The sequence below is a fragment of the Centroberyx affinis genome, unplaced genomic scaffold (genome assembly GCF_046629955.1).
Source record: "Centroberyx affinis isolate AG114_WGS23_722 - 3 ecotype Tasmania unplaced genomic scaffold, CSIRO-AGI_Caff_v1 ptg000688l_1, whole genome shotgun sequence".
Taxonomy (NCBI): Eukaryota; Metazoa; Chordata; class Actinopteri; order Beryciformes; family Berycidae; genus Centroberyx; species Centroberyx affinis.
Genome location: NW_027279309.1, coordinates 120,166 through 144,779, shown reverse-complemented (window position 1 = coordinate 144,779; position 24,614 = coordinate 120,166). Strand labels below are relative to the sequence as shown.

Here is a 24,614-nt window from a genome sequence, read left to right as displayed (position 1 = left end):
GCTGCCATAAAAACCTCTGAAAACTTTAATGAGTTTAAAACACGAGAACAGACAGGTGCGTCTTGGTTTGAGGGAAGGTGAGAAAGTGCATTGTGGTCAGACAGAGATATCCTTAGTGTCAACAGTATTTAGGATAAGACCAGAAGACAGCATTAAGTCAAGCGTGTGTCTCTGAAGATGTTTAGGCACATGGGCAGTTTGAACAAGATTAAATAAGATTCATAAAATCTTTAAATGTGGATTTAATGTGGATGTTAAATTCACCTATATAGTCATATTTGGGCATAAAATGAGACAACAGTTCAGAAAATTGTTGAACTCATTCAGCTTACTGAGATTTATTACACAACAGATATCCAAATTAGGTGGATTTACCACTTTGACCACAGTTGGTGAAATGAGTCAAATCTGGAGGAGTTGCTTCAATTAAAGGAGCAGAATCTCATAGAGTAAGCCTCTGTAATTATCTAAATTATTAATAGTAATAAAATCATGGCACATAAAAGATTTGTTTGACAGTGATTTTGCGTTTGACCGTCCAAAATTAACAGGTTATTGAGTTAAAAAACATTACCGTTTGATATGGAAGGTAAATAAGATCAATAACTTTGACAGCAGATATGGGTTTATCGCAGGAAATTATTTTATCAATGGAAAATGAATCACCAGTCCAATTTTGGTTCAAGAAATCTGTGTTCATCTACTGTCAATGTCCTAACCTACTGGAGAAAAAAAAAAAAGAATAGACACACACATTGATAGATACGTCTCAAATACTTTATACAAAATTCATTAATTGGAATGTTTACATTTTAATGATCAATACTATTTGTGAGTAGCGATAATACAAAGAAAACACCACAAAAAATGCAGTTACTTTGACTGATATACCATACGTGCTAAACTACTGTAGTGATTCAGTGAGAGTGCAAGGGTTCACAAGATTAGAAAAGATGCAATAAAAAAACAAAAGAAAAAATGATCAAAAGTGAACACTTGCAACTTGGCACAAGGAACATGTATATTACAGAACGGCCAAAACATTTGACCTGAAGAAACACTACGATATAAATTATTCACAAAGGGTTAATGTACTGTAAGAAGAGTCATTTTAAGAGTTTGATTTTGTGGTTTCGACTTAGTGAGAACTATTTAAAAATGTGTTGGTTTTTTTTCATAGCAATGTCAATGTCTTCCTCAGGAGTGACATTTCAAAAACTTCCCCATCGGTTATGAAAGAGTTCACTGGCACTGAATATCACTCCTGTGCACAAAACTGAAAACAGATCTCACAGCACAGTGATTGACGTCATTTCAAACTATCGAAAAGGAATAGGGGGGAAAAGTCTTAACATCGGATGAAACGTAACACAAACACAGACGACAAAGAAAACCCAGCCTCGACTTAACAGTTAGCAAACTTTCAGTATCAGTTAAGATAAAAAGTACAAAATAACAATAAGGAACATCACTTGGAAAGCTTATTTGACATCATTGTGGGTGAAGTGACCGATCCTCATTGCTGAGAGACAAAAGGGAATACACAGATTAAAAAAAAAAAAAGGGTTAAAAAGATACACACACACACACACTTTTGTTTTTTCCACCAAAGTAAGGCCACTGAGAGGAGCAGAAGAAAACAGAGCAGGAAAATATATGTAAGCCACAAGTATAAATTTCTACACTCATCGTTGATTCAGCAAATTGAAGAGCTCGTCTTTACCTGAAGTTCAGCATTCAATATCTTTAAAGTCTAAAAGAGAGTTACACAAGTTACCAACTGTGCTATTCATTTCATAACAGTAGGTATCATCTGTGTTTCAAAGGATGGATATCTCATCTTGGAGTGAAACACTGCAGAAACAACTCATTCAAACCAGCCGCTGTGCAAATACTCAAATATATATATATATACTGTTCTGGCAAACAAGTCCGCTTCCAACAGTAAACAACATTAGACAAGTACAGATAAAATAAATACGTATAAAAAAAGTTAAATAAAATGGCTACATCATCATGGTTAGGCCAAAAGGTGTTGACAGAGTTTAATCTCTGAACAAAGTATGGCCAAGACAGGATTCCCCTCCACCAGACACACTAAATGGCTGCTTTTTTTAAAATGTGGTTTTGGTCTGCTGACAGTTTACATGCGATTCATATGAGACGACACCCTGATCATCTACTTGTTGTTTTTCCTTGGGAAGGCCTTGGGAAAAACTGTAGGATTGGGAATGACCATTCTCACTGTGGAGAGCAGAAACCTTACATGGCAAGGCACACACATCTAACTGATCAGTCCTTTAAATTAAGGGGGATTTCTTTAAAGTGATGTTGAACTTTGGTGGTAGGGTGGGTTGTGTAGCTTCCTGGACATAACATAACCCCAAAATCCCCAAGATTCTCTCTTATCTGTTGCTCCGGTAGAGACTCTCCAATCACTGCCATTGTGTGGAGGAACAGGTCTGAAAATCACACTTCTAGCACATAAACAAACATCAACAAAGCAGATTCTGACAATTTATAAAAAAAACAAGTCATGTTGAGGAATTGTGGTGAATCACGAACAGGTGAAAAAAGGTGGGAACAGGACTTTGACAAAGCAGATTCTACCAATATATAAAAAAACAAGTCTCTCACTTTTTTCGCCTATTTACAATTATTGGTAAACATATTATTTCCTTTATTCCATCGATATAAGTTTCCTCCAACCGGATTTCGGTGTTACAAAGATTTAAAAGGTCGAAAGGTTTAATAAACATGAAGAAAAGCGATTCACTTAACCACAATTCAGCAGCATGACTAGTTTTTTTTATACATATGGAGAGAGAAAAAAACAAAATTCTCCAATCTCCTCTACCGGAGCAACAGATAACAGAATCACTGATTTTGGGGGTTTTATCATGGAGGAAGAGACACAACCCAAGGCACTACCAAAAGTTCAGCATCACTTTAAGCACCTTGCCTCAAAGCACTGATCGGACGAGATGAATTTTGTTATCGGAGAAACCAGTGAAACATATTTTCAGTATCTCCGCTCTCACTATATTCAGCATTACTGACAGGCTGCAGAACTCAAGGCCTTGCATACTAGGACTACCTGCTTGCTATCCAATCATTCATTCCTGCGTGAGATGAACAGAAACAGTTTCACATTGACTCTTGGAAAAATGGGACAAACCACAGCGGAGCTAGAGAAAAAAAAAAAAGCAAAACAGCATTCGAGAAGACTGTCCTTGTACTTCACACATTCACAGTTTGCAGAGTGTAAGGCATCAAACACATGGCCACAGGTAGAGGGGGGCGGGGCGACAGGGATATATTGCACAAAAACACAAGGGAGGGAGGTGTGGGAACTCGTGGCGTCCTCTGTTCCCTCGAGGCTGTGGCGATGGACGGGTGAGAGGTGAAAAGGCTGAGTAAGCGTTAACTGTCTTAACATGAAAGTGAGTGAAATAACGTGAGAGTGTCTGAGGAACGTGAGTGGGAAGCGAGTGTGTGAAAAATACCCAGAGTGTGTGAGCGTGACCGAACAGTCGACAGCAGCTAAGACACATCGAGGGTCTAAGAAAGCGTCCACATGGAAAACAATTCCCTGCTTATTGACAAGACTGACAGATAAAATCCCTCTCTTCCTGTTCCAGTAGGAGGCCGTCCATCCTCTCTCTCTCTCTCTCTCTCTCTCTCTCTCGTCCTCCCTCCTCATCTTCCCTCCTCGGCCGAGCGCGTCTCCGACTTCAGCCTCACGAACTCCTTCGCCACCTCGTCGCTGGAGCGCTGGGAGAGGATCCGCATGGCGGTGAGGCCCGTGTCGTCCATGTGGATGCGCTGGCCCAGCGGGCACCAGCAGGCGCAGCTGGCCTTCTCCATGATGTCTCTGAGCTGCATCACGGCCACGCCCACCACCCGGTCGGCGCGCCCGAAGCAGTAGTCCTTCACGCACACCTGCAGCTCGTAGCAGTCGAAGCCGTCCTGGTTGCCCAGCACACTGTGGAGGGAGGGGGAGAAGGAGGAGGTTTGTGCGTTCACTCAACTCAAGCAAGCTTTTTAGGGCTGCAACTAATGATTATTTTCATTGTCGATTAATCTGTCGATTACTTTCTCGATTAATCGATTAGTTGTTTGGTCTATAAAATGTCAGAAAATGGTGAAAAATGTGGATCAGTGTTTCCCAAAGCCCAAGATGACGTCCTCAAATGTCTTGTTTTGTCCACAACCCAAAGATATTCAGTTTACTGTCATAGAGGAGTAAAGAAACCAGAAAATATTCACATTTAAGAAGCTGGAATCAGAGAATTTTGACTTATTTTTCTTAAAAAATTACTCAAACCGATTAATCGATTATCAAAATAGTTGGCGATTAATTTAGTAGTTGACAACTAATCGATTAATCGATTAATCGTTGCAGCTCTAAAGCTTTTCACGTGCTCCCTGTTCTCATAGTGGGATTAGAAAACATAACACAAGTGAATCACCTTAAAGCTGCGCTAGGCAAGATTTTATGTAAAAATAAACCCAATTTATCGGCCTAAATCACAAAGTGGGGCTGAGGTGAGTGTCCCATCTCTAATTCAGACGCTGTAGATTTGGCGTATTTGTCTAAATTAACTTCTTATTAACTTCTTAACTTTGGGTATGTGCACTTCTCTGCTCACAGAAAATGACAAATCAAAACTTAACAGCAAAATCCAAACTGTCTCCTAAACAGCAGTGAGCAGCGCTCCGTCCAGAGAAAGCTGGACTCACCGACGTTAGATCTTTTCCTCTCTCGTTCCTTTAGTATCCGTTTGTATAAAGTGATCACAGAGGGACCAGATTGGTGAAAATGATGTCACATTACAGGATTTTGAGGTATTAAAGCTCAAATTTTTGAAACAGTTACCTCTTTCTGCCATTTGAAGCTGCAAATATACAAAGTTGCCTAGTGCAGCTTTAAAAGTAGAGTGCATTGAGTGCTGTGAATAGATATGGTATGTAATCATGAAGTAATAAATAATGCTAAAAGATAGTAACAATAATAACAACTTTAGAAAGATCAACTATTTGCTGCACAGTTATTAAAGGTTATATGGACCAACATCAGTACAAATTGTAAAAAAAAAAAGTTTTGCTTGCAATAATGCAGTTCGCCGCCCATTCTTGTGTTTTTACAATTTTGTTCACGTTTTCAGTATTCTGCCTGTTTTTTTTAACTGTAAATAAAAAGGTGCACAGCTGCTTACAAATGGAAAGTCTCGCTGAACTTGGGCGACCAGCTGTTGTTCTTGGACTTGGTCTGGAATTTGCGTTTCTTGTCGCTGAGGTGCGGTCCGATCATGGTGATCTCCACAAAGGGCCGGAACATTCCAGATGTCTGCCATTTTAAATCATTGGCTCCCACAACTACAATAACACATGCACAAACACGCATACACATAAACACACACGCACCCAGAGGAGGAGGAAGGTGTGGGCAGATTTTAAGATGAGAAAGAACCAGTGGTGGAAAAAGTCCTAAAATCCTTTACTAACTTAAGTAAAAGTAGCAATACCATAACGGAAAAATACTTCATTAAAAGTAAAAGTTCTTCATTCAAAAGTTTACTTAAGTAAAAGTATAGAAGTATTAGCAGTAAAATGTACTGAAGTATCAAAAGTAAAAGTCCTCATTCTTTCAGAGTGTTAAATTATTGATGCATTAACCATTAACCAGAAGTATTTTAATGTTGTCGGTCTAACTGCTCCATGCACTGTTGGGGAGCTTAAACTCTAACAATGAAACATATTTTATGAGCTTATCGTATGTTTTGCATGTAAAACCTCATTCTGCAAAGTAACTAGTAACTCCAGCCGGCAGATAAATGTAGTGGAGGAAAAAGTACAAGATTTCCCTCTGAAATGTAGTGGAGTAAAAGTATAAAGTCTGTGCCTCAAAATTACTACTTGAGTAAATCTACTAAGTTACTTTCCACCTCTGGAAAGGACACACAGCTTAATAAAAAGCCACATTTCTAGCCACACTATGAATGTTATGAATTCTCAAACTGACCTTTGGCGGTAACTTTGCGCTCTCCATTCCCAGGATGGGTGTGAAGGTCAATCTGGACGTTGACTTCACCTATCGGCTTGTCCACCCCCGAGCCTAGTGCATGCACATTGTCAGATACATCAGTGAGCTTTCATCTGGCCCATTAAAAACATTCATAATTCATAATGCAGAGCCGATATGAGAAGAGGGGACACAGGCTTGGTGTCAAACTAGGAAGAGGCGGAGGGGGTTGGGCTGGGGTCGACCTTTCCACCTCGGTGGCAGAGTGACACAACCAACATGCACAAAGGGAGGGCAGGTTGGGACGGGGAGGGTTGCTGGCAGATGATTTCAATGGAAACCTACCCCTGCTGGGCTGTATTTTTTCATTGGGAGTTAACCTAATACCCTTTCCATTGTGCACTGGCATAGAGGCAGCACAAGAGATAAAGAGAAGACAGCAACAACATGTCAACAAATTCCACCATTAACAACACTTTGAAGTACAGAAAATACAGGCACAAACCCACAATGCAAGTAAAAGAGAGAAAATTCAGTGAAAACGCACACAGCTTCTCTGGTGCCCTCTACTGGTCGACTATGAGAAAATACAAACCCTTCCTTCTATCCTCTCCAGAGATGTAGAAAAAAGTATATTAGAGTGCGGTGTGAACTACCTTGTGCGTGTTGGGTGGTCACGAAGGTCTTGATGAGTGTGTCGGTGGTCTGGGTGTAGAGGGAGAGAGCGTGGCGGAGGGACGACAGCTCAGGACTTTTCTCCAGGAAAGCCTTCTTCAGCCCGTTGCCTCCTGCGTGGAAGTATTGCTGCAAAGGAGGAGGCAGATGGTGAGACAGAATATAAACAGAGACTTTATTATTTTTATGTGCAAACAGCAGCTGCACTGGAACATTTGGAGGTTTGGAGGTAATTCAGGATGGCATGATGATTTTCTTTTTTATTACTTTTATTTTTCCAGATAAGGCTGACTGAGTTCATATGCTTTGGAAGTTTTGAAATGTGTTTGTTTCCTATTTAAAAGAAGAAACTAACTAATAAATGATCAACTTATGAAATGACAAGCAAACAATAAAACAGGAAAAAAACACTGTAAAGGGTAAAAGACAGTGTTAATTAAAAGATAGAGTGTTTTCAATACCTGTCCAGCTGATAACTGAATAAAACCTAAATGGCTCTATTTCAAAATATCACACTTGCTTTTGTGTTGTTTTTGCAGCAAACCTCTGGAAGCAGCTTCACTGGAGCATTTGGGGGTTAAGGGCCTTGCTCAAGGGCAATGGCATGAAAGGCAGTGAGTTGCTGTAATCCACCTCAACTTGCCAAATTCCCCTAGCCTGTCCTGGGTTTTAAACCAGCAAACTTGGGGTCACAAACCCGTTTCTGTAACCTGTTGCAGGATGCCAGAATAATGGATGAATAGTGGATGAAGCAAATTTGACCCGTCCACCGCGCATCTTCATGAAACCAAAGCCGCAGTATAAACTGACCTTGATAGTGTCCAGTGCCACATCCATGACAGCACACTGCTTGGGAGACAGGCTTTTAGCCTCTCCTGCCATGTGATCCTACACAAACAAATAATTAAAAAAATAAAAAACCAGCAGAGAAAACCACAGAGATGAGAATTAGACAAGTTTATTAAATACAATGACTCTGAATGATGAAAGTGACAAATTCTTAATTGTTTCATAACATTAAATACCAGCTGGGCATTTAACATGATGTAAAGTACATCAAGGAATTATGATGGTAGATTGAAAAAATCACAATACCTTAAGTTTGGAGAGCTGACCCAGTTCTTTGGCGGCGGAGAGGATCTGTGCTCCCTGGATAAAAGAAAGCAGTGAACTCTTACTAACGGTCACTTCATGTAGGGAAGAATGATAGAGAGATTTACTGAGAAAGTAGATGTTGTATTCCTTGGTCCACTGCCAAGATGGCAGCATCATTCAAGCTGTTCTTTCAGATTAGCTTCTAGTTTTAGACAGGTATAGACATTACTGTCTATAGCAGTTTGAGTTCCCACCCACAGAGGTGCTTTTTTGCACCTAAATACTTCCAAAACAAGATACCAAAATGACACCTATTCTTACAGTACATTATGGGCTGCTATTAAAGTTATGAGTCATCTTAAGACCTTTGATGACAAAACAGTTTGGACGATAACATCCTATGTGATTTTGAAATACTGACTGATGAATTTCAGGTAGCAGTTTTTTCCAAACATGTATATAAAGCGTTTTGCAGTGACACCCATCCTTATTTTACACTGTATATTTCTTCATCTGATACACACATCAGAGGGATACACACTCTTAAACCCACTTGTAGAGTCCCATACGAATTTAATTTGTTGAATTAAATCTAATCATCTACTTTGTATTTTTATTAGCCTGTTGTGATTTTTGTCATTCTGAGTTTTACATTTTGGGGTGTCTCCACTGTTGACAGATCATACAATGGTAAAAATTCAAATCTGTATGAATTTGTAATATGCTGAATAAAACTTCAAACTTAAAGGTGGTTGAGCTTACAAACGTGTCGTTGCCCTGTGGCAGGACGATCGTCTTCTCCAGGCTGCTCATCACAATCCTCCACAGCTCCTTGAGGACGCGCTTCAAAACAGTCTTCTCACATACGGTGGCAAACAGCGTCAGCCTGCACACACACACACACACACACACACACACACACACAAACACACGTACATATGCACATAGGTTCAACACAGCTGGAAATAACACACACTAGACCATGTGCCTGTGTGTTGGCCCACTGTGTGTGTAGACATTTAATCTGACTGGAATGACAATGACATGGGGAAAAAAAAATACTTCTGTATTATACATGGTTTATTCCTGGAATACAGTATTATTTTTTTAGTTTTATCTACTTTATGGATCCTGTCTCTTTGACCCTTCTAATCTCTATGATCTAAAAATCTAAGATTATGCTTCTGTGCAATCATTGTTTCTGGCTCTATTGTTGTCGCAATAACCAAAATAGATAGTGTTTGCGGAAGACTGAATTGAAGACAGAATTGTATTTTTTTTTCATAACTCTTCAATATTGTACTTTCACCAAATGTGTTCTGAAATCACCTCCAGAGGGTGTATACATGTGGATTGGATTAGGAAGAAGAAGAAGAAAAAGAGGAAGTAGAAGAAGCAGAAGAAGAAGGTGATGAAGAAGAAGAATTCAGTCAGAGTCAAACAGCTGAAAACATGACAACGGAGTCAAACAGTCTGGAACTGAATTCCAGTTCACCTGAACTGTTTGACAAACCAAATTTTTTGGTATTTTACTTATAGAGCCGACAGAGACACAACTGACATCAAAACAAAAACTGACATCACAGTATCAAAATATTTAGATATCAAACTTAGTATTGGTATCGAAGTTTAAGTTCTGGTATCCTGACAACACTTTTTGGCACTGGATTAAAGAGTCAGATAAATGTCTAAATATAACTGTAATATAACCTCAAAACTTTGAGGTTAAACAGTGAGGTATCCACTCACTTTCCATCCAGGAAGTCCATGAGTGGGCGGAGCATGTTGTCAGAGTCGGCCTCCACCTGGTTTTTGTTGTTGGCGTTGACCGCTCCTTTGATCTGGTACAGCAGAGAGGCCATCTGCCTCATACAGTCATTGATACGGCTCTGGAAACTGGAAAGGGAGAAAGTAAACACAACAGAAACAGTGTGTGTGTGTGAGTGAGTGTTTGTGTGTGTGCTTGAGAGGTGTGTGTGGGGGGGGGGGTCAGGATTACCTGTTCCCAAAGGTGCTGCTCAGCTCATCCAGCACATTGTTCAGCTTGACTTGCAGCTCGTTCAGTAAGTCGCTGGCCTCTGTGTCCATCTACAGAGAGGCAGGCAGACAGAAACACAGGAGAGAGAAACAGTTTAACTGGTGTGAATAACGGCTGTTAAGGAAAATACTGAAGCTGAGGGGAATGAGAAGTTAAAAATGTGTCAGTCGACTGAAAAATAATAATGATCCAACCAGATCATTGCATTAACAACATTAATATAAAGATATCCAGAGGAGCAAGTTTTCAACAAAATTACAAAATGCAATGAAAACAATTAAATTCAAGGAAGAAAATGCATTCTACTAAAAACAAATAATATTACATGTGCCCATCATTCCTAGCAACAAGGAGGACATACAACCCTTTTAATAGTGTTTCACAAAAGGCTCTAATTTTATCACTCCAACTGTTGACTAATTTGGGAAAATAGGGCGAATCTGCAGGGTCTCAATTAGGAGGGGAAGGGACACTCTTTATACTCTGATAAAATGGGTTAGGATTAGGATTGATAACATGGGTGAATTTCTATATGAAAATCTTTCCTAGTGTAGCTTTAAAGCACAACACTTGTTAAGGGGTTAACACACGTTTAATCAGACTAACCCACCTTTTTACCAGCAACCTCCACCTTTCGAAGGGAGCAGATTAAAAAAAAAAAAGTTTAATATGGCATGGGATATACTCTATGTCTCACAAGTAGCAAGTCTCACAAGCACAGGGAGAGGGGAAGATCTAGGAAAGTTGGAGATCCGTGAATTCTTCCCCCAATATACCTAAACCGAGGTATAACATAGTCCAAATAAGCGTTGCCTCGAGGCAGCCGTGAGCGATCCAGATGAAGCCATGGTGTGGCTCATTAAGCCAGTGATCCAGTTGGCTTCTGATTCATGGTCTGCCAGGGTTTCGTGGGGCTATTAGTGAGGAGCGACTGAGAAGTTTCTGCTGCACCGCACAAAGGGAAGGCTGGAGGGGAGGCAAGGCAGCTACAAATCGGGATTGTGCTCCGTTTGGAAATATATGCTTTTTTGCCTGAGAGACAACGTTTGTGTTTGTGTGTGTTTTTATGCAGGTACACTACCAGTCAAAAGTTTGGACATACCCATTTTTCTATATTTTTACTATTTTCCACATTTCAGAATAATAGTAAAGACCTCAAAACTATGAAATAACACAAATGGAATTATGCAGTGACCAAAAAAAATGTTAAACAAATCAAAACTATCTTATATTTTAGATTCTTTAAAGTAGTCGCCCTTTGCCTTGATGGAAAGGCAAAGACTTTGGAAAGAAATTCATACACAGGCATCAACTTCACTATTTATATTTGTCTAAGAAACACATTTCAAGCATTTAAGCAGAAGCCTTTAGATCAAAATGGCTTTAAGAGAATGAAAAACAGAGTGAATTCAATCAGGTGTGTCCAGACTTTTGACTGGTAGTGTATGTGTCCACCTACACTCACCTTTTTCTCTCCAAATGCATTGTCAGTCTAAGAGAGTACAGAAGGATGGGGGGGGGTAACACAGGACAACCTCCATTAATTGTCATTTGCCATGTGGAATCTAATTTTCGTTAATATTATGTGGAAAACTACAGAGGATCGATGCCAATTAAGTAAAGTGCAGCGGCAGCACGACTATCGTTCTGTATGCATATGACCTACCTTCTCTACTGGTGTATCCATCTTTGTGTGTTGTGGGAATGTTTTTATTTTGTTTTTTGGAGAGAGAGTGGGAAAAATGAGACGAGAAACTGTCAAAGCAGCCTGTTCTGTAGTGAAACACTGAAGGAACTTGACGATCAAAAGACTAAGCGAGAGTCAAGAGCTACCAACAACTACTACTCTCCAACATCACATCTGTCTGTATCTCAGGGTAACACAAGACAACTTGAATATGAAATTTAAAGAATACTAGAAATCCTGTATACTGGAAAACATATGCTATATTTGCAACACTGGTAGAGGCAACCCACCTTCTCCTTGTCAGTCTATTGCAAACAAAAGAGAATTAAAAAGAAAATATAAATTAAAGAAAAGGGACAACAGAAAATCCAGATATGACATTTGTTTATATGGCATATGAGTGACAGGTTTTTAGGAAAGACCAGGGAAAAATGCCACAAAGTTCACTGAAGGAAGATGAAAATCGAAGGTGGAAATTCACCACAGATGAACCATAAAATAACTGAACACGGTAAATGCCACCATGAACAACCACAAGGAGGTCTTGATCCACCGGGAGCGAGATGCAGCAAAGACAGAGAGTGTGACTGCAGCTGAGCGACGAGCTCAACGAGAATGAACTGGACTGAATGGGACCATGAGCATGAGGTTCAGGGTTAATATCACTTCAGACCGCAACAAACCTCAACCTCAATTTTCTCCCCTTCCTCCCCTAGTTCCTGCTCCTCCTCCTCCTCCTCACTCTCCTCAAGCTAGGGACGGGAGACACAAAACCGTAGTGAACTTTGAAAAGTCGTCTACAAGTCTCATCTGACATTTCACATTACTGAAACTTTATTGAATGTATGGAGTAACAACTTAAAAATCTCGGGTTAAAAGTTCATTTCTGTGTATATTTCCTTTACTTATTGCAAATACTCAAATTTTCAGTAATTTTTCAGTAGTAGTGAGATGAACATGTGAGTATATGCAGTCATGTAATCCGACACATGTATGCATATACAAGTGAACCCGCCCTCACCCACCTGCCATGCTAGCATTATATTGTTGCGCTGGAAAAAGAGAGGAGAAACATGGCCATGACAAGACTGCGATAGGCTTTACAGAAATAAGCTGAAAATGCATACTTCAAAGGTCTTGAATGTGAAAGAGGACAACATTAGCATTAGTTTCATGTGTAAAACCATTCAAATAACAAATAGTACAACTTTCATGAATAGAACTCAATCAGAGAGAAACAATCATTTGAAAAGTTTGGGGACACCTGCCTTTTCTAAAGTACTTGAATTTGATTTTCTCTGTTATTTGTCAATGAAGAGGTAAGGAAAAAATGTGTGCAATGTGTTTGTTAATTTTTTGGATATATTTATTCAACACTCAGCTTTATGTTCATCAAAATGTCTCTTTGGTATGAAGAGAAGGTTTTTCATGGCAAAGTATCTCTGACTATTGGCATGAAGAAAGTGTGAGCAGCAGTTCCAGCTGCTAAGGAGGTTTTTTTGATGAAGGTATAATTTCATTGTCTTAGTGTTATCATCACAAATATTTGCATGTACAATTTTCTTTTCTCAAACTAAACCTAATTAGTCTTTAATGGGGTTAAGCTATTGCAAACTGACAAAGAAAACATGCTTATTTATTAAACATTTTCAAAAGCTAGGTGTCCCCACCTTTTGACGGCCAGTGTATCCCTGGGGATGAAGATTGGGTTTGTAGCAGCAACTTACCATACAAAGTGCCACTGTACACAAACAAAGCTCGCTCAGTCACTTTTCTTTGTCTCTCTCTCATCCTCTCTCTCTGCTCTCTCTCTGTTCCCATCACCTACTCACTTCCACACACACACAACTCTTCTATCTCTCCCACTCTATACAGAAAACTGCAAGCAAACCGCCTTTTAACTCCAGCACATCAAGTCACGATGCTCAACCAAGTATCTGACACAAACAACGTCCATAAAAGAGCCTGATACATTTGCCTCATAATGCGACTCCTCCAAACCGTGAACCTCAAGATAAAGGTGGCGATGCACTCAGTACGGCCATAAGGACAGCTACAGAAAGCATCAAACTCCAACTCCAAAAAAATCCCACATCTGCATTAACCATCAAAGTAAAATTCCACCCTCGGATGCTTTTACACTGTTAGATATCATCAATTTGTGATGTTCAGTGCATTCCAGCAGATAGGCTACTTTGTGATGAAGTGTTGTAATTTACTTTTTCAGTGTATTCACTTTTCCTCAATCCGCCTCATCTACTTCTACTTCGGTTAGTGATTTTCTACATTTTCCAGCTTCTTCAGACTTTCTGCATTCAGCTGTTGGTTATATGTGTAGGTGGAGAGAGATACAGCGATAGCAACAGCAAAGCGAGAGCCACGCTTGTGGCACAGCCTGTCTTATGTGTGCATTGCATTCTGGTCTATTGAGGCTACTGTTGGTGGAGAAATTTGTCTCTCTCCTCTTCTACGATGGATTTCTCCCTGTATGCTTGTTGAACATCTCTTGGTGCAAAATGGCGGCTCTAGAAAGAAGCCCTCGCTCTTTGTTTCTGAGGGACTGACAGCAAAAACCTGCAGATTTTTCTGCTATCAGACTCCACTGTAGCTGCTGGAAATATCTCAACGTGACGTCATGCCGTCTGTGTTTGTCCAGTTATCCACGGGAGTAAGAAAAATACACCAGCAAACAACAAAACTGACCCACAAATGCAAGGTGCAGTCCCGACAGCTTTTGGTAACAGTGTTCAAGTATTTCAGGGTGGAGTTTTCTCAGGATTTCGGAAGGCTCTAGTAGGACTAAGCTATACACTAGAGAGGGGTTGTCTATTTTAGGTGCTAGATCTATTGGTCAGCCTTTAAATCTCAGTTTAAAGTTTCAGTAGCATAGCAGATAGGGAGACTGTCCCATGACTGGAAAATGTCAGGCTTGCCGCAGCCAGAGCCAAGTGTCCTGTCAATTCTAAATTAGCTAAAGTAAATATAAACGTCTCTAATTACCATGTAATTAGACAGTGACAACAAATTATACAGTAAATAATTAGTTGTAATAGAGACCCAACTAATAGTGCAAAAAAGAGAGCGAGACTGGGCAGTGTTCTTCTCTCAGCACCAGTTTATTTTTCTCAAGGCGTAACCGAATTTTAACAACGCCGTAAATTTTCCATCAAGTGAATTATGGCCAATTGAATTGTCAAACTTTGTTACTGTCTAACTACACTGCAATTCAGGACAAAGGAAGCTTGACTCTAAACTGCTGCCAATTTACTCATTTACCCACCAGAGTCTTTGCCTCCTCATCCTCAGTTACGACCTGCTGTCCAAGCCGGAGGGAGAGTGAAAAGTCGTGTTTACCACACTGATCAATACAGTGGTATACTGCACACACCATCAAATTGATTAAACTACTGAAAGGCTACATTTATTTGGACAAACATCTGCTCATTCAAGCCCTGATCGATCACGATGCAAACCTACCTCCTCTCCTTCTTCCTCCTCCTCCTCTTCCACCAGTTCATTTTGCTTTAATGGTAAAGTGAACACATTGGTTGAAACTTTAGCTACAGTGTCCAACAGCTAACAAATCCTACAACCAACCAGCCAGTTCTATAAAATACAACACTACAGCTGCAACAGGAAAATAAAAGACTATAACTATATGCAGATGCCATAGTAATATAATTGGGAGTCTAAGCAGAGGGAGGTCACAGCTGACAGAGAATCTATTGATTGTCCTTACTGCAGCTTCACTCAGGACACTGATATGGAGGACATAATTAAATTAAATGCTAATGCAACACTCGAGTCTATTAGCCAGCGCAGGGTCAAACCTGTGGCGATATTGATCTACGGCTCTACTTTCATTGACAGCATCACATCAAACACCGAGATGGGACACACACTGCTACACAACAACCCGTCCATAACGTATTTGAGACTGTGTCCTAGTCCAGCGCTAATGGAAATCTAAACTCTAAATGGCCAAAACTAAACGCTACTGTACATACCATTGCTTCTTCTGTTGCAATCTGACACACGGGGACATGGACACAGTTGTCATAATACAGAAGAAAGAGGACAAACCCCACCCAAAAAAATCTACACTACGAGTCAAAAGTTTGGACACACCATATTTTTCTATATTTTTACTATTTTCCACATTTTAGGATAACAGTAAAGACATCAAAACTATGAAATAACACAAATGGAATTATGCAGTGACCAAAAAAGCGTTAAACAAATCAAAACTATCTTATATCTTAAGATTCTTTCAAGTAGTCGCCCTTTGCCTTGATGGAAAGGCAAAGGCTTTGGAAAGAAATTCATACATAGGCATCAACTTCACTATTTATATTTGTCTAAGAAACTCATTTAAAGCATTCAAGCAGAAGCCTTTAGATCAAAATGGCTTTAAGAGAATGAAAAACATAGAACATTCAATCAGGTGTGTCCAAACTTTTGACTGGTGGTGTATTTTTAGATATTTAGTGAACTTCGACTCAGTGAGTTCTTCCCTCTTGGTTGAAAAGCAGGAAACATGGAGCTCTCATCGCCACACTCCTTCCTCACAGCGGTGACTCATCAGCTTGTTAAAACGAACCCCTCCGCCATTACATTTCTTCTTCGTTTTCATTCCCCTCCCCCCCCCTTTTTTTTGCGACTCCATCGCTCTACGTAGGGAACTTTACCAATGTCTGATGTTTATATATATAAAAACGCAGATGTCAAAAGTTACACGCGAAAGAGAAAAGTTCCCACCCACCCACATCGATCCTTATCCCGTCTGTCAAAGAGAAGCCGTTAAACTTGAGTTCTCTTCCTTCCCCCAGCTTTGTGTTTCTGCCTACCTGTTTGGCACCCATGGACTCAAACATCTTCTCCAGCTGGATCCTTAACTGCTGCACATTATTCATCAGGACGCAGGGCTGCAAGGGGGGGGGGGGGGGGGGGGGCAGACGTACTGCAGTCAGGTCAAGTTTATTTATAGACCTCTTTATCACAGGCAGGTCTCAAAGGGCTTCACCATATCATATACCATACTACATCATATACAGGTCATATATAGTGAGAATACACAGGTGCCCCTGGAGCCGGGACAAGTACTACACTTAAAATACTTTGCATCTGTATACAGTGAAGTACACTCTTAATTGACTCGTACTATCATCTCTGTGTACTTGTACTTGCACTATATATGTGAAAGTATGTATGTTGTATGTACAGTATATGTATCATGTAAATTCTACGTAGTCCCCTGTTTAATGAGAAAAAACAATTTTAGGAAACACAGACTAGACTTATTCATTTTTATGTAATGTATTATATAAGGAGGTATGAATTCAATATGCTTTTAAGAACTGGTATTCATTTTCTAACACTTGCAAGAGAACTTTAAGAAATTGTTTGCAAATGAGTGAAATGATATCCACCATAATAAAAACTTTTTCATCTTCTTAAGTGTCAAAATTAAAAGATCCCAAAAATTAGATTTTATAATGTGTTATTTCGGGTCTACAACAGAGAACAGCTGAAAGGCTAACTTAAACTTAAATAAGTGACTTTAAAAAGGACCTATCATGACATCTAAAATGTAAAGAATAACAAGTAAGACAGTATTATTTGACAATGGTATGTGGAGCAGACTGTGTTGGGTGAGATATAAATGGAGGGTAACAAAAATATTATGTGCTGCAAGGCGGTGATAACTTACAATCTTCTCTTTGTCAATGTAAGAAGGAAAGCTCTTGGTCAGAATGGCACTGTACTGCAGCAGAACTTTGGCAATAGTCTGTGTTGGTGAAGAGGGAAAAAAAAGACATTAAAACTTCATATAGAATATAACAAGGATATAATTACATTTCCAACAGTTTAAAATCATATTACTTATTCATAATAATACTATTAAAGTGGGAATAAGTCTGAGCTGTTGTGCAGTATGTCAGAGGGAAAATTTCTCGAGTAAAACTATTAGAAAGAGTCCCAGATGCCTCTTAATGTATTCTCTGGCATGCAGAAAACCAATCCCCAAACTGTGCCAGAGCCGCCCTTGGGAGGACAGGATTATGTCCAATTCAACATTTCTATTTAATGAGGACATATCAAATTCCTTTTAGACAAATGTGAATGTCCCTCCAGACAATGCTGTCGCTCTTTTTTTGCTGTGGCAATTTCTCCGGTCTAATATGAGGTATTACTGGAAAAACAAGAAAAACAGTGCATGCTTAGGATTGGTCAGAGGCTGTTTTCGGGAGGGAAGAAGTCTAGACGGTCATCATCAATCATTTTTAATAACATTTGGAAATTTCAGACCCAAACCTAAAACATGTTTGAAGTAGCTCCAATAACTATAATTGGAAAAACAAAACAAAAGCAAGAGTTCTGTCCTGCTCTCTGGATCCAATCCTTTTAAATATCAAGGCTGGTTGGAAGGTTTTAGAGGGCATCGTTTCCCATCCAGTAATGGGCCGATGAAGCGGGTTACCTTGGAGAAGCGGCGGCTGTACTGAGCCATGATGCTGGGGTCGGGACATTCCAGTTTCTTGATGATCTCAAAGCTCTGGTTGAGCTGGGTGAAGATGTCTACCACGGAGCAGGAGAACAGAGCGTGCTCCGATGTCTGCTGGAACTGGGATGGTGAAAAGGCGGCAGAGGAAAAACACAAACAGAGTTAGCTGTAATCCATATCTAACATATTGTATACTTACACAGTATATGAAAAGTATGTGAAAAATATCCACTTGCTACATGTCAATTTCAACATAAAACCTCGAACCATACTGACTCAAATGCTTATATGAGTCCATCAACATGGGTTTCAGTGATTTCAATGATTTCTTTGGTCAATTTTACCATCATTATAGCAGCCAAGTAGTATTGTTGGTCTAATATTTTAGTGCTAGTATTTTTACAATGTCTACTCAACCAAATCTCAGTGAAAAAAGTACAACATTCTGGTATTTACAGTCTATGTTGGAGAAAAAGATTAATAAATAAATTCAACATACTGAAACTACCAGCTGATCAGCAGGTGAATTCAGACACAAGCAGTGTGGTACCATCACATTAAAGTGGACATAATGCATCCAATAGCACATATGAGAATACTTAATGCATGAATGTAGAGTAATATGTATTGTCTATTGTATTAGTATATACTGTATTAGTATGTATTTTTAATCTAATGTTTTGTACCGAAACTTTGCATTTTATGTGAGGTCCTGTTGTCCTTGTAGCATGTGTGCCTGTATGTAACAGCTGTCAATATATCTCTGCACCAATGTCACCACAACAATTTTTTTTTTTTGTATTTGGTGATTAAAGTGATTGTGTTTAAATAGTACATATGTGAAATGATGTAGTCACGCTGTTGGAGGAACTGTTGGAAAGGTGACCTACGATGTAATATTGTAACAACACAAATCAAACAAAGGTTTCTTACTCCGTCTTTTTTGTCTCTCTCTAGCGCTCCATGCATGAACTCCATGGACACATCCTCGTTTTCATCCAGCCACTGTAGCACAAACTGTAAGAACCATCTGCAAGGGAACATCAAGATGTATAGAGTTAAAAATAATTACTGATTCATCTATCATTATATTTACTGGTCTTGTATAGTTTAAAAGATTACGGCACTATCACTGCCAGGATTAGAGATTGGATTTCCACTAGGGCTACCCAAGCTATGCATTCATTGAACAGTAAGGCACTCTAAATAAAAGCATTCACCAAATGCCTTATTATTTAGTGCTGAAACGATTAGTTGATTAATTGATTAGTCGATTGTCACTGATTAGTCGATTGTAGAAAATTAATCAATTATAATTTGGATAATTTGATTAGAATTTGATTTGATCCTTTTAGTCATTTATCAAGTAAAAATACCAAACAGTTCAAAAGTACTAAGATTTGCTTGCTTTTGTCCTTTTCATATCATTATAATATTAATAATTTGGGGTTTTATTTGTCTGCTAGTCAGACAAAGTATGCAATTTTAACAATCACTTTGGGCTCTAGTAACTTGTAACGGCCATTTCTCAGTATTTTTGACATTTTCTAGACTAAATGATTCATTAATTAATCAAAATAATTAATAGATGAATCGATAATGAAAACAATCTTTAGTTGCAGCCCCATATATTTATATAGTTTATTATGTTGTCCTGTGTGTACAAGTGACCCAGTCATGGAGACTTACGATGGGTAGTCGGGGACAACGCCCTTAAAGTTTGGCAGCTCCTTCACATACTCGTTGTAGAGCCACTTGACCTTGAAGTGCAGGTTCATGTAGTCGGCGCTCTTACACAGCCTGTGCTTCTCGTGTTCTGCGGAGGAAACACAAACAAACCGGACTGTGAGGGGCGAGGCGAGTCTGTGTGTTGTTTCAAGGTGTGAGAGAGAGAGAGTTAGAGTGGGAGAGAGAGTCTAAACCCCTCAGAGGTCTTTCCAGACTCATAAGGAGTCACTCTGTCACACTCTGGAGGGGATGATAAACTGGTAGATGAATACGGTGCATGGGCAGGAACGCACAGCTGTACACACACACACACACACAGGTTTGTATTACTATACTTATGAGGACCATCGATTGATGACATTCATTCCATAACCACTAACCCTCAAAACTACATGTCTAACCTTCGTCATTTTTACCCAAATCTAATCCTAATCTTAATCCTAAACCCAAATCCAAAACCTAAACTATCCAAACCCAAACCTAACCTTAATCCTACACCCAAACCTAAGACTAATCCTAATCTTAATCCTAAACCCAAACCAAACCTTAAACTATCCAAACCTAATCCTAATTTGAATCCTAAACCCAAACCCTAAACTATCCCAACACAAACCTAAAACTAATCCTAACCTTAATCCTAAACCCAAAACAAACCTTGAACTATCCAAACCTAAACATAATCCTGAATTTAATCCTAAACCCAAGACCAAAATTATCCAAACCTAAACCTTATCCTAACCTTAATCCTAAACCCAAGCCCAAACCCTTAACTATCCAAACCTAAACTTCAACATCAAAACAGGTAATTCATTTATTTTTTGAGGGAAAGATTTTAGGGTCTAAAGAAAATCTTTATGATTTTTGCAAAAAAAAACAAAACTTGAGTATCTTTTTAACAAGCTACTCTTTCAGTGCAGCAATTACACACAAGTACTCGTCCTCTGACTCAAGCAGCAGCACTTTTTGAGCAAACTCTTTCAGGACTCTCTCCACCTCTGGATGCCCCCAATTCTGGAGCCAGTTTCCATCATTTTTTTCTATTAATGCCGGCTGAAAATGAAGGGGCCACCACTCCTGTATTTTATTCAGTGAAAGGGATATTTCAGAGCGATCGTCAGCGTAGGGGATTCATCTTGAGGACAGGGGGGCTGGATAAAGGCTCACTGCCTCTGGGGACAGGTGGTGCTGTACAATGCAGCACAGAGCAGCGGAGAACAGAGAGACTCCTGGGAGACATAAGCAGCTTTCACATCCTGCACAGTTATTATTTCACTCTTTCACTTGCTGCATGCCTGCATTGTATCTTTTCTACCCAGAACTTCTACCCGGAGTTTCTCCATCCCTCCTCCCATTACCAGCTTCACTGGAGCTTCTTTCTTTACTCAGCTTTCCCTCTCACTTGCCTCCACAATGCAGCATGGGAGAATCGCACTACACTACCAGTCAATTTTGGACACACCACATTTTTCTTTATTTTTACTATTTTCCACATTTTAGAATAATAGTAAACACATCAAAACTATGAAATAACACAAAGGGAATCATGCAGTGACCAAAAAAGTGTTACACAAATCAAAACTGTCGACTGCCAACTATTCTTTAAAGTAGCCGCCCTTTGTCTTGATGGAAAGGCAAAGGCTTTGGAAAGAAATTCATACATAGGCATCAACTTCACTATTTATATTTGTCTAAGAAACAAATTTCAGGCATTTAAGCATAAACCTTTAGATCAAAATGGTTTTAAGAGAATGAAAAACATAGTACATTCGATCAGGTGTGTCCAAACTTTTGACTGGTGGTGTTTAAAGAGACCAGGGTAAGACAACAGACTTTACTATAGGATTGAATTTATAGGTACTATACTACTTAGTCAGGGGGAACTGGGAGCCTAATGCATATTCAAACTAAGTTAGGACCGCGTTCTGTCTTGGATTTGGGGGGCAGGAAGATGAGATGGGATGGAGTTGATGCTCTTACCAGCATAAAATGTCTGGCCTCGACGGGCGAATGTGGAAGGGGCTAGAGGATGATGAAGATGGGCATGGGGGAATAAGAAGAGAGAAATGTATGGAGCCAAAAAATGGAAATATCGAACGGATGGAATAAACAGGCTACTCTGTGATGAATTTGCTATATTTTCTTATGGTCTAATTTCTGGATGAGAAAGGTTTCACTGCAAAATGAGATATCCTCCTTTTGAAAAATAGTGACAGCTACGATTATGAAGTTATTGATAGCACAAAATTAAAACAAATCATTTCAAAGGACAGAAGGTCTTTGACTGACAAAATAATGATTGAATGATGAATTTCAGGTAATTATTTTCCCTTCCAGACAGACATAGTGTTTTGGAAACTCTGACACTTTGAGAGCTACAAATCCCCACTGTAGTTGGTGTCAATCCTGGAGTAACCATATATGTGGTTTAAAATCAGTATTTTACGAGTATTTTGGATCCATTTGTCCAAACTCAAACAGTAGGATACTATTGTCTGCACATCTATGCCATCACTTCACTATAGCATGTCTCACCCTGCTGCCAGTGGTAGTGATCAATATTATCCATGACTGAAAAACAGGAGAGGATAAATGAAAAGATTGAAATGAGTGTGGAAAAACAGGAGCGGACACAACATTTAACATTCAGGCTTTGCATACACACACACACCCACACACACTAGTCTCCAATTGCAGACATAGAGATTGCTTCTGTGTTTGAAGATGCACACACATCCACACACCATTATATGCATTTACTCTGATACAGGTGAGGGTTGTATTTATCATATTTGCGTTACTTTGTTAAATGTAAAATGAAATATCAATAAAAACGGAGGGTTATAGGGAAAAGGACAACAAACTGTATATTTAATTTGATACAGCAAAACAAGAGAAATATAGACTGGGTTGATAGACTGGATATCTGACGCCAATTGAAGCTCACCTTCCATAGCATACTTCATGTCTTGAGCAAACAGCGTCCACATGACCTCAGCGGACACCTTCCCTACGTTCAGCTCTTGAGGAAACCTGAGAGAGAAATGACAGTTTGAGAAACGGTTATGCAGTTATGTACCAGTGTCAGACACAGGTAAGGACTAGTTCAGAAACTCCTATACAATCCCCCCCCCCCCTACTGCTTGAACAATGTGACAATTAAGAAATTAATCCTACTGAATCATCCTCAGATCAAACAAACATAATGACAACATGTGTCTGTCCGTCATGATCTAATCACCCAGATTAAGTGTTTTGCAACTGCAACCAGCAACTGGAGCTGGGCCAGAAACTACGTTTGGAAACAGACTGTGAACCAAAATCCCCCCAACTGATACAAAAACAAAACTGCTATGGTTTATTCAAGTGAGACTGTATATCTCTTGCCAGTTTAAGAGAGTATGGGTTAAGGCATGACAGCGTATGTTGGTTACTAACTGGTTCAGAACGGGTGTGTAGGAGTTCCTGTCCTCTTCAATGATGGAGACGATGAGCGTGATGAGTTTAGGCCAGAAGTCCAGGTTCTTGATGCTCGGACCCTGCTCCTCCAAAGGAAGCTCCTCCTTGTTCTGGATTAGAGCACAACACAGTCAATCACTAAAAGAGACTTGAGAGGGGCGAAACATAATCAGTATACACAGGCTTATACACATGTTTATAAGTCTACAAAAAAAGACTTGTGGTCCCTGTAATGCTTGGCAGTCATGCTCAAGGCAGCTGAAAAGCATTCTGAAGCAAAAATCATCATTTCTACTTTGCTTCCCCATTTTGATGTTCCTCTTCATATCATTGCGGGTGACAACATGGATTTAAACAAAAGATGTGGACTTATCCCTAATTTGCCTGTGGCTCTCCAAAAGAATAATTGCATTCATCACATGAAAGATTAAGTGGATCTCACTGTAGAGGGAGAGAGTTTAAAAGTGAAACTGCCAAGCCGCATAAAATTAAGAGCTGTCAAGAAGACCATGCATCACCACTGTCCTTTCCTAAGTCGTCTTTACACAGAGCGTCTCACCCGGGGAAAAGGCAGAGATGAATCAGCATTAATTTGTGTGTGAAGATGTTAAGCTGGAGAAACGGTTGGTTGAAATAACCCGGTTCTGACCTGGCCCACCACCAAGGAGAACAGCCGGAGAAAAGCCTGACCTGACCCAGTATGTGTTCAGTGGAAATTAAAGGCGGGCAATAGCAGGAGCAAATACCATGGTAACCATGGCAACCATCTCACACCACAACAAGCGTCCCCATCACCTGTGTGTAAGGTGGTGTGGAAGCTGGGCTATCTGCGGGAAACTGATGATTGCTGTCTACTTGAGGTGAGGGAGAACCGCAAAAAAAATGAAAGCTAGGTTAACAGAGACTTTGTTTCATTTCAAGCAGGCAAATCTACAAATATTAACGGAGAAAAAACTTGAATATACCGGACGTATAAATGGCCTTGTTTTGAAATGATACCACACAATAATCATCCACATAAAGCTTTTTGCTGCATGAGATCCAGTCGTTCCTGTGGATCCCCTCCCGCAGTGTAAAGATAATCATACCGGGTAAAAGGTGGATAAAGAACGCTTGTGTAAACTGATCATGATTCATTTTTCATGATTTTCCCATCCCCTCCATCACACCTTGTCCAGTTTCCTGGCCCTTCCACCCCCGATCCAAAGTTGCCAGACCCCTCCACCAAACTTTCCAACCGTTCTGGGATCCTTTCCTCTTTCTATTCAGAAGATGCCAAGTCTCTTGTGTGATCCCTATCCTGAACCAGACACCACACTCTATTCTAGTAGACAGGGTCCCACAACCAAAGCCCACTTTACCCCTATTTCTCGCTGTTCTGTGTTTCAGACATGGAATGAATGAT

General features: G+C 39.7%; 1 protein-coding gene across 1 annotated transcript in view; it reads right to left on the bottom strand.

Annotated features, from left to right (window-relative positions):
• Nucleotides 1-678: 678 nt before the first annotated feature.
• Nucleotides 679-24,614, bottom strand: part of LOC139644007 (protein unc-13 homolog B-like) — an 89,054-nt gene continuing 65,118 nt past the window's right edge. Inside the window, exons 24-40 of the mRNA XM_071519353.1 lie at nucleotides 23,189-23,310; nucleotides 22,698-22,783; nucleotides 19,715-19,841; nucleotides 18,959-19,055; nucleotides 18,002-18,145; nucleotides 17,231-17,308; nucleotides 16,368-16,445; nucleotides 9,795-9,883; nucleotides 9,545-9,691; nucleotides 8,558-8,681; nucleotides 7,796-7,849; nucleotides 7,511-7,588; nucleotides 6,682-6,829; nucleotides 6,371-6,427; nucleotides 6,026-6,118; nucleotides 5,220-5,379; nucleotides 679-3,985 (exon numbers count right to left, since the gene is read on the bottom strand). Of these exons, the coding sequence (XP_071375454.1) occupies nucleotides 3,700-3,985; nucleotides 5,220-5,379; nucleotides 6,026-6,118; nucleotides 6,371-6,427; nucleotides 6,682-6,829; nucleotides 7,511-7,588; nucleotides 7,796-7,849; nucleotides 8,558-8,681; nucleotides 9,545-9,691; nucleotides 9,795-9,883; nucleotides 16,368-16,445; nucleotides 17,231-17,308; nucleotides 18,002-18,145; nucleotides 18,959-19,055; nucleotides 19,715-19,841; nucleotides 22,698-22,783; nucleotides 23,189-23,310 (1,968 nt within the window). The 3' untranslated portion in view covers nucleotides 679-3,699. The remainder of the gene's footprint in view (nucleotides 3,986-5,219; nucleotides 5,380-6,025; nucleotides 6,119-6,370; nucleotides 6,428-6,681; nucleotides 6,830-7,510; nucleotides 7,589-7,795; nucleotides 7,850-8,557; nucleotides 8,682-9,544; nucleotides 9,692-9,794; nucleotides 9,884-16,367; nucleotides 16,446-17,230; nucleotides 17,309-18,001; nucleotides 18,146-18,958; nucleotides 19,056-19,714; nucleotides 19,842-22,697; nucleotides 22,784-23,188; nucleotides 23,311-24,614) is intronic.